Raw genomic sequence first — 15,811 nt, forward strand, 5'->3', positions numbered from 1 at the left:
TGAGTAAAACATTTAAAAGTGTTAACCCTCGCAAGGCTGCAGGCCCAGACGGCATTCCCAGCCGCGTCCTCAGAGCATGCGCAGACCAGCTGGCTGGTGTGTTTACGGACATATTCAATCAATCCTTATCCCAGTCTGCTGTTCCCACATGCTTCAAGAGGGCAACCATTGTTCCTGTTCCCAAGAAAGCTAAGGTAACTGAGCTAAACGACTACCGCCCCATAGCACTCACTTCCATCATCATGAAGTGCTTTGAGAGACTAGTCAAGGACCATATCACCTCCACCCTACCGGACACCCTAGACCCACTCCAATTTGCTTACCGACCCAATAGGTCCACAGACGACGCAATCGCAACCACACTGCACACTGCCCTAACCCATCTGGACAAGAGGAATACCTATGTGAGAATGCTGTTCATCGACTACAGCTCAGCATTTAACACCATAGTACCCTCAACTCGTCATCAAGCTCGAGACCCTGGGTCTCGACCCCGCCCTGTGCAACTGGGTCCTGGACTTCCTGACGGGCCGCCCCCAGGTGGTGAGGGTAGGTAACAACATCTCCACCCCGCTGATCCTCAACACTGGGGCCCCACAAGGGTGCGTTCTGAGCCCTCTCCTGTACTCCCTGTTCACCCACGACTGCGTGGCCATGCACGCCTCCAACTCAATCATCAAGTTTGCGGATGACACTACAGTGGTAGGCTTGATTACCAACAACGACGAGACGGCCTACAGGGAGGAGGTGAGGGCCCTCGGAGTGTGGTGTCAGGAAAATAACCTCACACTCAACGTCAACAAAACAAAGGAGATGATTGTGGACTTCAGGAAACAGCAGAGGGAGCACCCCCCTATCCACATCGACGGGTCAGTAGTGGAGAAGGTGGAAAGTTTTAAGTTCCTCGGTGTACACATCACGGACAAACTGAATTGGTCCACCCACACAGACAGCGTTGTGAAGAAGGCGCAGCAGCGCCTCTTCAACCTCAGGAGGCTGAAGAAATTCGGCTTGTCACCAAAAGCACTCACAAACTTCTACAGATGCACAATCGAGAGCATCCTGTCGGGCTGTATCACCGCCTGGTACGGCAACTGCTCCGCCCACAACCGTAAGGCTCTCCAGAGGGTAGTGAGGTCTGCACAACGCATCACCGGGGGCAAACTACCTGCCCTCCAGGACACCTACACCACCCGATGTCACAGGAAGGCCATAAAGATCATCAAGGACAACAACCACCCAAGCCACTGCCTGTTCACCCCGCTATCATCCAGAAGGCGAGGTCAGTACAGGTGCATCAAAGCAGGGACCGAGAGACTGAAAAACAGCTTCTATCTCAAGGCCATCAGACTGTTAAACAGCCACCACTAACATTTAGCGACCGCTGCCAACATACTGACTCAACTCCAGCCACTTTAATAATGGGAATTGATGGAAATTATGTAAAAATGTACCACTAGCCACTTTAAACAATGCCACTTAATATAATGTTTACATACCCTACATTACTCATCTCATATGTATATGTATATACTGTACTCTATATCATCTACTGCATCTTGCCATCTCTATGTAATACATGTATCACTAGCCACTTTAAACTATGCCACTTTATGTTTACATACCCTACATTACTCATCTCATATGTATATACTGTACTCTATACCATCTACTGCATCTTGCCTATGCCGTTCTGTACCATCACTCATTCATATATCTTTATGTACATATTCTTTATCCCTTTACACTTGTGTGTATAAGGTAGTAGTTGTGGAATTGTTAGGTTAGATTACTTGTTGGTTATTACTGCATTGTCGGAACTAGAAGCACAAGCATTTCGCTACACTCGCATTAACATCTGCTAACCATGTGTATGTGACAAATAAAATTTGATTTGATTTGATTGTGTGTGTGAGAGAGAGAGATGCATGCCTACATTTGATCAGAAGGAGAGTGAGCTAGAATTCCAGGCCTGCTGTCTACATTGAGCCTCAGGTTACATATCTCTCTCCAGCCCCGACGGCCCTGTCTGCATCACCATACCATTTCTATCACAAATGCTCTCTAATCTCAGCACTGATAGAGGGATGGATAAAAAAAGGGGGGGGGGGACTAAGAAACTGAGACTGAGTGAGGAAAAAAGGTGTAACATTGAGCCTGTGAGATGGGTCTAATATATCCATACCCTACTGTTAGTTCAAACCAAAGCCTACATACTTTAGCCACATACTGTACTTATTGAAATTTCACCTGGTTAATAGAGAATATTTGATGGACCACAGACCCCTCTGCTGTAGAGGGGGGATGTGATGTGAAAGAGTTTAGTTTGAGAGGCAAATAAAAAAAGAATTGGTCACATACACGTGTTTAGCTAATGTTATTGCAGGTGTAGCGAAATGCTTGTGTTTCTAGCTCCAACAGTGCAGTAATATCTAACAATATCACAACAATATACACAAATCCAAATTAAAGGAATGGAATTAAGATGATATAACTATTTGGACGAACAATGTCGGAACGGCAGAGAACACAGTATATACATATGAGATGAGTAATGCAAAATATGTAAAGATTATTAAAGTGACGAGTGTTCCCTTTATTAAAGTGGCCAGTGATTCCAAGTCTATGTGTATAGGGCAGCAGCCTCTAAGATGCTACTGATGGCTGTTTAACAGTCTGATGGCCATGAAACAGAAGCTGTGTTTCAGTCTCTCGGTCCCAACAATCGACCACCTCCAAGAAATTGAAAGCATTCCGGCAACAGCTCTCGACACTAAATCCAAAGCAAAACTTTGAGCTACTCTGTTATCTAATTACTCTGACTGTTGGGCCTAAGGAAGCAGTCATGTTTATTTAGACTGAACTAGACAGGGCTTTACAGATCCTTCCCTGGCTCTTCTCCTGAGGACTGTGGTGCTGCTGTGGGTTCATGAGACACACCTACCTGTTCATAGCTGATGTAATGATTTCCTGTATCTCTCTCCCTTATCCCCTCCTCACCCGTTCTCTCTCTTGCGCGCGCTCTCTCTTCATCGATCTCTCTTTCTCCTTCTCTTCTCCTTCTCCAGCTGGGGCGACCTGTATATTCTCTCTGGTTTGTGCTCTGGTGTTGGGCTACCTGGACAAGCGCGCCAAGAGGATCCTCAACAAGGAACAGGGAGGGACCGGTGAGTTAACATGGCACTCTGTGACCGCGTCAGATGCGTGTCCCAATCAGAGCTGAATAACACCGGGTAATGACATTGAGAGGGATGACGGTCATTATTTATGGTTATCATGTCCGCTGAATTCTGACAGCGTTAGTGTGAGGGAGGTGGAGGAGGGGAGGTTCCGTCTACTAATCTGTTACCTGGCACCATTAGCCAATCTTATTTTGCCTTGGATGAATCTAGTTGATTGAAGTAGTTCTTTATCCACCTGGGAAACCTCCAACTCCCAATTGTGTTGTGTGTAATCTTGTTGTCAGAATTGATCATTGTGAAGGTAGCCTGTGTTTCCCTGGGCTGGCTCTAGTGTGACCGGGGCAGAGGCCAGGGGTCGTAGTACTACTTCCTGTGGGTTATTGACTGGCTGTTGTCATACCTCTTTCCCAAGGTGATGCTTTAGCCAAGACTGGTTCTGTGTGTTGAACATGTGTTCTGTGTGCGTAGGGGAAGTGATCAAGCTGACGGATGTGAAGGTCTTCCCCTTCCAACTGTGGCTCATCTTCATCATCTGTGTGGGCTACTACGTGGCCATCTTCCCCTTCATCGGACTGGGACAGTGTGTAGCTCACGAACCATCACTCATCATGTCTTATCAGCCAAAACCATCACCAATATGGCCAGCTTTTTATCACAAGCCCGTCCCCTCATTCAAGCGCGTCCCCTCGAACACAATGTCTATTCTCCATCATGTAAAATACCTCGGATAAATATAATCTTTAGTTAAACTCTTTTAGAATATAATCTTTAATTCCATTTCTCCCTTGCTGATTAAAACATGTATTAACAGTTGGTGACCATGTAATCTAATCCTCTGAGTGGGTAGGAAAGATAAAGGGACTCGGAGACCTGAAATAGCCTTGTTAAATAACAGGGCAGAATAGTACATCTCTTGGTATAAAAGAAAACCAATCCATAAGCAAAGAGAGAACAAAAGGGGGAGAAAGAGGTATGGTGGGAGGAGAGAGAGATATGGGTGAGGGGACACGGGGGGGAGGAGAGACAAAGAGATGGATGGATGGAGGGAGGAGAGAGAGAGAGACGGGGGAGGAGAGAGACAGAGAGAGGGGGGGAGGAGAGAGAGACGGGGGAGGAGAGAGAGAGAGAGACGGGGGGAGGAGAGAGAGAGAGAGAGGCGGGGGGAGGAGAGAGAGGGAGGCGGGGGGAGGAGAGAGAGACGGGGGAGGAGAGAGAGAGACGGGGGAGGAGAGAGAGAGACGGGGGGAGGAGAGAGAGAGAGAGACGGGGGAGGAGAGAGAGAGAGACGGGGGGAGGAGAGAGCGACGGGGGAGGAGAGAGCGACGGGGGAGGAGAGACGGGGGGAGGAGAGCGAGAGAGAGAGACGGGGGAGGAGAGAGAGAGAGAGAGACTGGGGAGGAGAGATAGAGAGAGAGACGGGGGAGGAGAGAGAGACGGGGGGAGGAGAGAGAGACAGACGGGGGGGAGGAGAGAGAGACGGGGGAAGGAGAGAGAGACGGGGAAAGGAGAGAGAGACGGGGAGAGGAGAGAGAGAGAGAGACGGGGGAGGAGAGAGAGAGAGGAACAGGGGGAGGAGAGAGAGAGAGACAGGGGGAGGGGAGAGAGAGAGACGGGGAGAGGAGAGAGAGAGAGACGGGGGGAGGAGAGAGAGAGAGACGGGGAGGAGAGAGACGGGGGAGGAGAGAGAGAGAGAGAGAGACGGGGGGAGGAGAGAGAGAGAGATACGGGGGGAGGGGTGAGAGAGAGACGGGGGGAGGAGAGAGAGAGATGAGGAGAGAGAGACCAGGAGAGAGAGAGAGAGACAAGGAGAGTAAGAGAGAGACAGGGGAGGAGAGAGAGAGAGACGAGGGGAGTAGAGAGAGAGACGGGGGGAGGAGAGAGAGAGACGGGGGGAGGAGAGAGAGAGAGAGAGACGGGGGAGGAGAGAGAGAGAGAGAGAGATGGGGGAGGAGAGAGACGGGGGGAGGAGAGAGAGAGAGAGACGGGGGAGGAGAGAGAGAGAGAGACGGGGGAGGAGAGAGAGAGAGAGACAGGGGAGGAGAGAGAGAGAGAGACGGGGGGAGGAGAGAGAGAGAGACGGGGGGAGGAGAGAGAGAGAGAGACGGGGGAGGAGAGAGAGAGAGACGGGGGGAGGAGAGAGTGAGAGACACGGGGGGAGGAGAGAGAGAGAGAGACGGGGAGGAGAGAGAGAGAGAGAGAGAGAGAAAGAGACGGGGAGGAGAGAGAGAGAGACGGGGAGGAGAGAGAGAGACGGGGAGGAGAGAGAGAGAGATGGGGGAGGAGAGAGAGAGAGATGGGGGAGGAGAGAGAGAGAGAGACGGGGGGAGGAGAGAGAGAGAGAGACGGGGGAGGAGAGAGAGAGAGACGAGGAGAGAGAGACGAGGAGCGAGAGAGACGAGGAGAGAGAGAGACGAGGAGAGAGAGAGAGAGACGAGGAGAGAGAGAGAGAGACGAGGAGAGAGAGAGAGAGACGAGGAGAGAGAGAGAGAGACAAGGAGCGAGAGAGAGAGACAAGGAGAGAGAGAGAGAGACAAGGAGAGAGAGAGAGAGACAAGGAGAGAGAGAGAGAGACAAGGAGAGTAAGAGAGAGACAGGGGGAGGAGAGAGAGAGAGATGAGGAGAGAGAGAGAGACGAGGAGAGAGAGAGAGAGAGAGAGACGAGGAGAGAGAAAGAGAGAGAGAGAGAGACGAGGAGAGAGAGAGAGAGACGGGGAGGAGAGAGAGAGAGAGATGAGGAGAGAGAGACGAGGAGAGAGAGAGAGAGACGAGGAGAGAGAGAGAGACAAGGAGAGAGAGAGAGAGAGAGACGAGGAGAGTAAGAGAGAGACGGGGGAGGAGAGAGAGAGAGACGAGGAGAGAGAGAGAGAGAGACGAGGAGAGAGAAAGAGAGAGAGAGAGACGAGGAGAGAGAGAGAGACGAGGAGAGTAGAGAGAGAGACGGGGGGAGGAGAGAGAGAGAGAGACGGGGGGAGGAGAGAGAGAGAGAGACGGGGGGAGGAGAGAGAGAGAGAGATGGGGGAGGAGAGAGAGAGACGGGGAGGAGAGAGAGAGACAGGGGAGGAGAGAGTGAGAGACACGGGGGGAGGAGAGAGAGAGAGATGGGGGGAGGAGAGAGAGAGAGAGAGACGGGGGGAGGAGAGAGAAAGACGGGGGGAGGAGAGAGAGAGGGAGACGGGGGGGAGGAGAGAGAGACTGGGGGAGGGGGAGAGGCAGACGGATATATATATATATGTATATATCACACACACACAGAGCTCTGAAAAATTATGAGACCACTGCAAAATGATCAGTTTCTCTGGTTTTACTATTTATAGGTATGTATTGGTTAAAATGAACATTTTTGTTTTTTTCTATAAACTACTGACAACATTTCTAGTAAATTCCAAATAACAATATTGTCATTTAGAACATTTATTTGCAGAAAATGACAACTGGTCAAAATAACAAAAAAGATGCAGTGTTGTCAGACCTCGAATAATGCAAAGAAAATACGTTCATATTCATTTTTAAACATCAAAATACTAAGTTTTAACTTAGGTATAGTTCAGAAATCAATATTTGGTGGAATAACCATATAATAATTTTCAATCACAGCTTTCATGTGTCTTGGCATGCTCTCCACCAGTCTTTCACATTGATGTTGGGTGACTTTCTGCCACTCCTGGTGCAGAAATTCAAGTAGCTCTGCTTAGTTTGATGACGTGTGACCATCCATCTTCCTGTTGATCACATTCCAGAGGTTTTCAGTGGGGTTCAGGTCTGGAGGTTGGGCTGGTCATGACAGAGTCTTGATCTGGTGGTCCTCCATCCACCCCTTGACTGACCTGGCTGTGTGGCATGGAGCATTGTCCTGCTGGATAAACCAATCCTCAGATTTGGGGAACATTGTCCTGCTGGAAAAACCAATCCTCAGAGTAGGGGAACATTGTCAGAGCAGAAGGAAGCAAGTTTTCTTCCAGGACAACCTTGTACGTGGCTTGATTCATGTGTCTTTCACAAAGACAAATCTGTCTGATTCCAGCCTTGCGGAAGCACCCCCAGATCATCACCAATCCTCCACCAGATGTCACAGTGGGTGTGAGACCTGGAGAGGTCTACAAGCCACACTGTCTCGCACCCACTGTGACATTTGGTGGAGGATCGGTCTGACAACACTGCATCTTTTTTGCTATTTTGACCAGTTGTCATTTTCTGCAAATAAATGTTCTAAATGACAATATTTTTATTTGGGAGAAATGTTGTCAGTAGTTTATAGAACAAATACAGTGGCGATGCCTGCTGAGAAAATAAATGTCAAATACAAACTGTCAAAGACTCAAGTCACCCAAGTCAAAGACTGTTCACTCTGCTACTGCACGGCAAGCGTTATCGGAGCGTCAAGTCTAGGACCAAAAGACTCCTTAACAGCTTCTACTCCCAAGCCATAAGACTGCTGAACAACTAATCAAATGGCCACCGGACTACCTTCTATTCCCCCCCCCCCCTTTGTTTTTACACTGCTGCTACTCGCTGTTTATTATCAATGCATAGTCACTAGGCGCTGCATCTCAGTGCAAGAGGCGTCACTGCAGTCCCTGGTTCGAATCCAGGCTGCATCACATCCGGCCATTATTGGGAGTCCCGTAGGGTGGCGCATAATAGGCCCAGCGTCTTCCGGGTTTGGCCGGGGTAGGCCGTTATTGTAAATAACAATTTGTTCAACTGACTTGCCTAGTTAAATAAAGGTAATAGCAGCATAACGAGTACATTGGTCTGAGCTGTGAGGAGTGCCTATAGGACAGGAGCAGGGATGTGCTTAATGTGGTGGTGGGATATGTTACAGTGATCGTATGGACGTACTCTGGTCTGCTGTGACTGACTGTCCTCTCACCTCTGTCTGTCTTCCCCTTGCAGGGTTTTCTTCATTGAAAAGTTCAACTTCTCACCACCTGAAGCAAGAGCAATCAACAGGTAACGCACAACACTTCACCCCAGTCTGAGATGACAGAGTAATTCAATAAGACGAGGGATCCCATTTGGACGGAGTGAGGCCTGTGTGAGGAGTTCTTCAAATGAGGTTTGTTTTAGCTCTGCTCACCTCAGGTTAAGAACTGTCACCACACATTGTAACTGTACGTTTCTCTATCCCCCTTCTAAACACTTTCTCCCTTCCTTCCTTCCTCTCCTTTTCCTCATCTCTTCCTTCTCCTCCCTTCCTCTCCCTCCGTGTCCCTCTCTCCCCCCTCTTCTTCCAGTATTGTGTACATCATCTCGGCCCCAGCCTCTCCTGTGTTGGGCTTCATGGTGGACAGGGTAGGGAAGAACGTAATCTGGGTGCTGTGTGCCATCGTCACGACGCTCATAGCCCACATGATGCTCGCCTTCACCTTCTGGAACCCCTGGATCGCCATGGTGATGACCATTCTTCCCTCTATTACCGTTAGAATGGTGCAGAGTGGTTCACAGCAGAATATGACCTTGGAGACATTTAGTAGGATATTCACTAGAAACCTGGTGTGTGCAGTGATGAGCGGTGGACCAGATTTGGACATGCAACCTTGGATCACTGGGTCCTTGGACACTTGATTTGTTTAGTCCTGCAAGACAGTCAGATTTTCAATGAGTTTTTATATATATATATAAAATGTAGTTGTATTGTGACTGGGTAACCAGGTATAGTGAATGGTTTTGGTAACAGTGTTGATAACGGTACTGTGTATCTGTGTCCTCCAGTCTCTGTTGGGTTTGTCCTACTCCCTGCTGGCCTGTGCCCTGTGGCCCATGGTGGCCTTCGTGGTGCCAGAGCATCAGCTGGGGACAGCCTATGGCTTGTAAGTATACTTGCTCCTACCCACCCCTTCTGTCTAACCAGAAAACGTCCTCATACCTACAGGCTTTTGCATTCTGGCCACCATTATTTGTGCCTATGATGATACTGCTGCTGCTGTTGATGGTGACGCTGCTGTTGATGGTGGTGGTGATAATGCATGGCCTGATTCCTACCTCCCAGCATGCAGTCCATCCAGAACCTGGGCCTGGCTCTGATCTCCATGGCAGCAGGATCTATTCTGGACAACAAGGGATACCTCTTCCTGGAGGTCTTCTTCAGCGCCTGTGTCTGCTGTGAGTAAAACTTTTATGTGTGTGTGTGTGTTGAGTCAACCAATAAATGTCTCTCTCTCTCTCTCTCTGTGGCACTGATCGCAGTAGTGATGCTGTACTTTGTTGATTATCTACGAGGTAAGAGAGATGGGAGCTGGCCTCCTGCTCCCCTGACACCGTTACACCACTCACTGTGGAGCGTGCCTTATGATATCATCACTAACCATGCTCTTTGATATCCCTCTCCTGTTCTCTCTCCCCCACCCGTTCTCTTTCTGTCCTTCTCCCTCTCTGTTTCCTCTCCCTGCCACTCTCTCCCCTCCTCTCTCTCCATTACGCCCTCTCTCTCTTTTCAGGAGGAGATCTGAACCTCTCAGCCTCTGCCAGGGACAAACTCCTGAAGTGCTCCAATTCAGATTCAGAGTGAGTATCCATGACCTTTCACCTCCCCCCCTCTCTTCCTCTCACACTCAATAGACAAGAGCCACTGAACGTTTGGTTCTCAACCCACTCATAAGGAGAAAGGCAAGGACCTAGTATTAAACATCCAACTGGTGCTGGACTAAAAACAAAAGCCTGCAACTGTGATATTCTTCACTAGAGTTCCCAACCTCTCACCTTATCTGAAGTCTCAGAGAAAGTTGTAAGAGAAGCTCTACCATATATGATCCCAAGTGGGTTTGTTGAAAACATTTGAGAAAAGCCATATCAGAGGTTTGTAGTTAACATTCTGAAGGAACATGTGCAAGTTTAGTAGATCATATGACGCTCTGGATTGAGTAAGATGTAGACTTCATCTAGATCAAGAGTGTATTTGGTGCTCAATCTGCATCATGTTTTCATGTATTGTTTTCTTGCTCCTTAACCCATTCTGGCTCTTCTAATTCGCATACACTGTTCCTGAACGCGGTCCGTGTGAACGCGGTCCATGTGAACGCGGTCCGTTTGTGGTCTAACCTGTTTCTGCTCTTGCGTGTAGCGTCACTGCTCGGCCCAATACCTCTCCAACGTCTTCTCTCCTTCCCTCTGCCCTTGTTGACTTGCCCATGCTGATGTGAAAAACGGGATGAAGTTAATGTTTCACTTAACAACAATTCAACAAGGGCAGTAGAGAAGGATTTATCATTCTAGTTGGCTTTTGGTGTGTGGCTGTGTGCAGAGTACCCCAGACTAACGCATTGGACCTGTGCTGTGCTGTTTTCCAGGTGAGAGGTCACACAGTCCTGGGCCACAGCTGTCAATCACCCCCTAGGGAGCTGACTGACTCCTCCCATCTGCATACTGACCCATTCCTGCAATGTAACTGACCCCTCCCACCAACATACTGACCCATCGCAGCTCAGATGCCTCTGATCTGACATCACATACCGACTCCTCCTCCCCGCCTCACTGACTCCACCCTCCTGTGGCTGTGTGAGGGCCGGCTAATGACTGATTGGTGTTTGTGTGCATTTAATGTCAGTAGAGTGGGGTACCAGAAAGCACTTTAAGCTGACTTTGAAGTGTTTTTAAATGTCTGTGGAACTAGGCCCCAGGCTGAGTGACTTTTACTTCAGGGATGTAAAGTTATTCACCGATAATGCACGTGTGGATGTGCCTTATTGCTTCGTAAAATCACCTATGCTATAAGAGGTGAACTGGTTCAATATTCTTATAAAAAATATTTTAAGCATCTCTCTAAAACCAGGGTGTTAGAAAGGACTTAATTGTCCATCAATGTTATATTATGCATGTTTTGTTAAATGTATATTGTTCAGAAAGGTCTTTACATTTTTACTTCAAGTTTTTGATCATCTGAAACAAACAGTTGGTGTGCTTAACTTTTGAAACGCCCATAAATGAATAATCTGTGTAATCATCATGAAGAAAATGTCAAACTGGCAACGCAAAACCAACCTCCTTTCCCGGCTTTTGCATCCAGTGAGGTCATTCTCAATAGTAATCATATACGCATCATCTAGTTTGACAGATTTATGCTGGAGGATTTCAGAATCTGCATTGTGTTACATTCTTTATAGCGCCGTTCCTTCATTAAATTCCTTTTCTCCTGGCTCGTCATAAAGGCTCGTAAAACTTGACTCTGTCACACCATCAAGGCTAAGGCAGACCTTGTCAAAGTGATAAAGGAATTTAAAGGGGAAACATTTTTGATAGTATTCATCCAATGTATAATTACATTCCATTTAACTTTTAACTCAAATGTTGAATGCAGCAGTTTTAGTGACCTTCATGAAAATGACCTGGCTTGTGTGTAAGAAGGAGTACTTTGAAGAACCCTATAACATTGGGGAAGGGGGAAACCTAGTCCGTTTTCCAACTGAATGTATTCAACTGAAATGTGTTCTGCATTTAACCCAACCCCTCTGAATCAGAGAGGTGTGGGGGGCTGCCATAACATTGGCAATTGGGTGGAAACCCTGTTTGCTGTACAACTGAATGAAGGATAAATGTTTTTTGTTGTTGTTTATTGACCAATCTCAGGAAATTGCCAAGAGACACTTTCATGTGTTGAAAACCACTAAATCAAGTGATAATTCTGTCAATCCCTTTTGATAGTTTTTCTATTGTAATGAATGATCGCTTCAAATTCTTTAACCCTGAATCAGTTTTCTGCAGGACATCACGAGCTTTAACTAAGTGGCTTGCCGTAGCATAGTATTAGATCAAATATTGTGGTGGAGGAAGCCTATCCATATACCACTAAAGTTGTGATGGCTGTTTGTTTGTCTTTGTTAGCTGCAGAATAGTCTGTGTAAGTTGCAATGAGTGCTGTCTGTTTAGAGTTGAGCTCTCTAACAGCTCTAAATAACATGTGTTCTATGGATACTACTGCCTAGAGCAAAGATCTCCAACCCTGTTCCCGGAGACAAATCCATATTTTATTTTTTGCAATAAAAAATGACCTCAAACTACATCTTGTACTTTTAGGCAATTTTAAATTGCCACAGTTAAAATTTTATGAATTAATTTTTTCTTTTTAAGCCTGTTTTTGTTACATATGATGTTCACTGTGTTTGTTAAAAATCATTATCAGGCCATTGTGTCCTTGCCCGATCTGATTGTCATTCTGTCTGATCAAATTTACTTTTATATACTACAGTATTGTCTCAGGACGGCAAATAAACTTTTGTATTTTTACCATGATGATTATGCCACTCCCCCTGCTGTCCTTGTAGAGTTGAAAGGTGTCAGAGGGTCAGTCAGCAGAGTGAGGAAAAGCTGGCCAAACTCAGGCCCATGTCTGGTTTTGGCCTGCGCAACCGTTACCTGTCCAGACTAGGAGCTCAGGTACACACACACCACATGCACATGGATGCTAAATTTCCTTCTACTTCCTCCGGCTCCCAGATCACTACTGTACCCACCTGTCTTCACTGGCACACAGAAGTGTACTGAAGTGATGCGCCCTACTCTGCATAACCCCCTCAACATATAAATTCAGTCTGTGTCCATGTCTCTGGACAAAAGGTATAAAATATCCTCCACTCAATGTTCTTTCAGGTGTTTTACTGATGTAGAACTGATAAGCTATTGCTGTATTTTGTATATGTTGCTATAAAGCCATATGTTGCTATAAAGCCACGTGTGCCTTTTTGTTTATTTATTACCATTTCTAAGCTAATCACTACATTACATTTGATGGTGTAAAAGAGCTACTATATACATCGTAACTATGTTTGTATCTTGAAAGTACTATTTGGTGTAATAATGTGTTTTCCATGCCCTGTACAGTAAATGTGAAGTCTTGAGAAAGTTTTTTTGTGTGTGTTTTTTGTCTGTAGCCCTCAGCAATGTGGATATGGTTATCAACTGTCAACAGCAGAGGGCACTGTTTATTTGCGATACAATATGAAAGTCAACGTTAGAGTCCATCTGAGTTTGAATGGACGACCTTTTTGTTGCACATGCCTACAGGTGAAGATATTACATTCATGACTGAATACAGCCATTGCCTTTATTGGTATGTGACTGAGAAATGTGTATGTAAATTTCACTATATCTAAGTGTCAGTAATATATTGAAGGTGTTTGATTTGGTATTGTAATGAGTTCTGTACTTTGTTGTTTGTGAAATGGAAAAACATTTGGTTCCAAAAAACTGAGAAAGAGGTGTGCTGTGTGTTATTTCCAGAATAGGGTACAAAGGCCCCTAAGAACACATCAGAGAATCAGTCTTTTAACCTCTTGTCACTGACTGAGTGGCAGAGTATAGTCCAGTAGAGGCTAAGATGGACCCATCTCTATGTAGCAGGGCTGCCTGAACAAATGGGTAGTTCTGTGCCAAAAGGCGTAGAACAAAATGGGCCATTCACCTACTAAAATCACATAAAAATTCTGACTTGCAGAGACAAAAAAAAGAGAATCAGTCACTGATTTCTGGCAGTACCAGACACGGTGGGTACTATATCTGGCTGTACTGTGCACACCGCGGGATGGACCATCTTACTCCTAAATAACTGGGCCCAGAGCTTCTTCCGTTGCCTGTCCGAACCCAGGAAGTACAGCAGTGGGTTTGCGCAGCTGTTGAAGCTGACCAGGGGTTTCCATATCTTATAGCCGATCATCACCAAGTTGATGACTCTACAGTCACTGGATACATAGACGCGTATGAACAGGCACACTATCCGCGCAATGTGATAAGGCACAAAACACAGCACGAACATCAAGCACACCGCCAGAATGGTGCGTATGGACTTGTTGAGATTCTCTGTCCCTACCTGTGAGTTGTCCCTTCCAGCCCGGTAGAGCACTCTCATCATTGAGCAGTAACAGATTATAATAATCATAAAAGGTACCAGAAATCCAACCACGTCCAGAAACATGTCGTAAGGAAAGTAAGTATACAACTGGCCAGGGTTGGTCATTTCATAGCACACCGTCATGTTGTTGATGAACCCGGTGTGGGCAAACACAAGGGTTGGTGATATCTCCAGCATCACCAGGACCCAAACCGAGCCAGACGTCAAAGCAGCCAGGTTTTTGGTCCTGAAGCGGAGTGCAGTAATCGGGTAGCACACACCGAGGAACCGGTGCACGCTGATGCACATGAGGAACATCATGCTGCAGTGGAGGTTCGTACAGAAGAAGAATCTGACGACTTTGCAGATTATGTCACCGAAGGGCCATACGTCATCCATGGCATAGCTGACAATGAGCAGCGGCAAGGACAGCACGTACAGCAGGTCAGCCACGGCCAGGTTGGTCAGGTAGATGACAGAGCAGCTCCAGGTCCGGGTACGGAAGCACACCACCCACAGCAGTGCTCCATTCAGGGTCAGACCCAGAACAAACACCAGGCTGTAGGTCAGAGGGAGCAGGATCCTTTTGTACGAGTCTGAGATCGGACACAAGGTGAAGTTATTGTTCCCATTCATATTGTCACAGCCACATAGGTCACCTGGATGTCTTTGGAAGTTAACTCATCTCTCGTCTCCTCCCTCAGGTCTCCATTGGAGAGCCTCTTTCACCTGGGCGCATCTTCCGTGTGTCTAAAGATACGTTTTTGAAAAGCTTTACATATGTTTGTTTGAGTTTACCCAAGCTTGTCTTCAGTGATATCCAGCATGAGCTCTCATGCCACACTGCGTAAAGACTGATACATCCAGAGATGTACCCGGCTTTAAAATGACTGAATGCTTGTATCACTGTTTGTTAAAGCCTTGTGTCTCTTTACCCAAGCTTTAGCCTGTGTGCCATTACTAAGGCATCAATGTCTCCTGGACTAATGGGCAAATAAAGGACGCGCTCCATGAATCGATTATTACCAGGGCTACATAAACCTTGCACAGCAGAGTCCGTGGGTTCACAGGGGGTATATGTGTAGATCTCTACTATTTTCTTGTACTTCCATTGACAGTGTAGATGTAGCTTTGTAGACAAATGTCACACATACACACACACACACACACTTTTTTCTATTAACCCCATCAGTTCCGAGACCCCAACAAAAATGGGTTTTTCATTTTATCTGACTTTTCTTTATCTTCCTTTATATCCAGCCCTTATAATTAGCCTCGCTTATTTTCAGGACAACCAGAGCAGGTAGAACACAAAAACAACTTGAGATTAAAAGTTACATTCGTGATTTTTTGGGACAAATGTCAATAAAAAATACAAGGTCCACCAAAGTAAAAACGTGATCAACATGAATTCACAGTGCCTTCAGAAAGTATTCAGTCCCCTTGACTTTTTACACATTTTGTTACGTTTCAGCCTGAATTCAAAATGGATTCCATTCAGATGTGTCACTGGCCTGCACACAACACCTCATAATGTCAGTGGAATTATGTTTTTGGAAATATTTACAAATCAATTAGAAATAAAGAGCTGAAATGTCTTGAGTCAATAGGTCACATAATAAGTTGCATGGACTCAATCTGTGTGCAATTATAGTGTTTTATATGATTTTTGAATGACTACCTCATCACTGTACCCCACACATACAATTATCTGTACGGTCCCTCAGTCGAGCAGAGAATTCCAAACACAGATTCAACAACAAAGACAAGGGAGGTTTTCCAATGCCTTGCAAAGGCATCTATTGGTAGA

The 15,811-nt window shown here is 46.5% G+C and overlaps 2 protein-coding genes across 2 annotated transcripts in view; one reads left to right on the forward strand and one right to left on the reverse strand.

Annotated features, from left to right (window-relative positions):
* The window catches only part of LOC120035656 (major facilitator superfamily domain-containing protein 1-like), a 31,641-nt gene extending 21,126 nt beyond the window's left edge, over nucleotides 1-10,515 (forward strand). Inside the window, 7 exon segments of the mRNA XM_038982231.1 lie at nucleotides 3,069-3,167; nucleotides 3,651-3,762; nucleotides 8,076-8,132; nucleotides 8,417-8,573; nucleotides 8,895-8,992; nucleotides 9,172-9,284; nucleotides 10,469-10,515. Coding sequence (XP_038838159.1) covers nucleotides 3,069-3,167; nucleotides 3,651-3,762; nucleotides 8,076-8,132; nucleotides 8,417-8,573; nucleotides 8,895-8,992; nucleotides 9,172-9,284; nucleotides 10,469-10,515 — 683 coding nt within the window.
* Nucleotides 10,516-13,629: 3,114 nt separating this feature from the next.
* Nucleotides 13,630-14,637, reverse strand: LOC120035657 (P2Y purinoceptor 3-like). The gene has a single exon (XM_038982232.1). The coding sequence runs from the start codon at nucleotides 14,635-14,637 to the stop codon at nucleotides 13,630-13,632; it is 1,008 nt and encodes a 335-aa protein (XP_038838160.1).
* Between the last annotated feature and the right edge of the window lie 1,174 nt (nucleotides 14,638-15,811).

This window comes from Salvelinus namaycush, unplaced genomic scaffold (assembly GCF_016432855.1).
Source record: "Salvelinus namaycush isolate Seneca unplaced genomic scaffold, SaNama_1.0 Scaffold1080, whole genome shotgun sequence".
In the NCBI taxonomy this organism is placed as follows: Eukaryota; Metazoa; Chordata; class Actinopteri; order Salmoniformes; family Salmonidae; genus Salvelinus; species Salvelinus namaycush.

Bases quoted from the DNA above. Each gene is read 5' to 3' on its own strand.
- LOC120035657 (XM_038982232.1), bottom strand. From the start codon at position 14,637: ATGAATGGGAACAATAACTTCACCTTGTGTCCGATCTCAGACTCGTAC.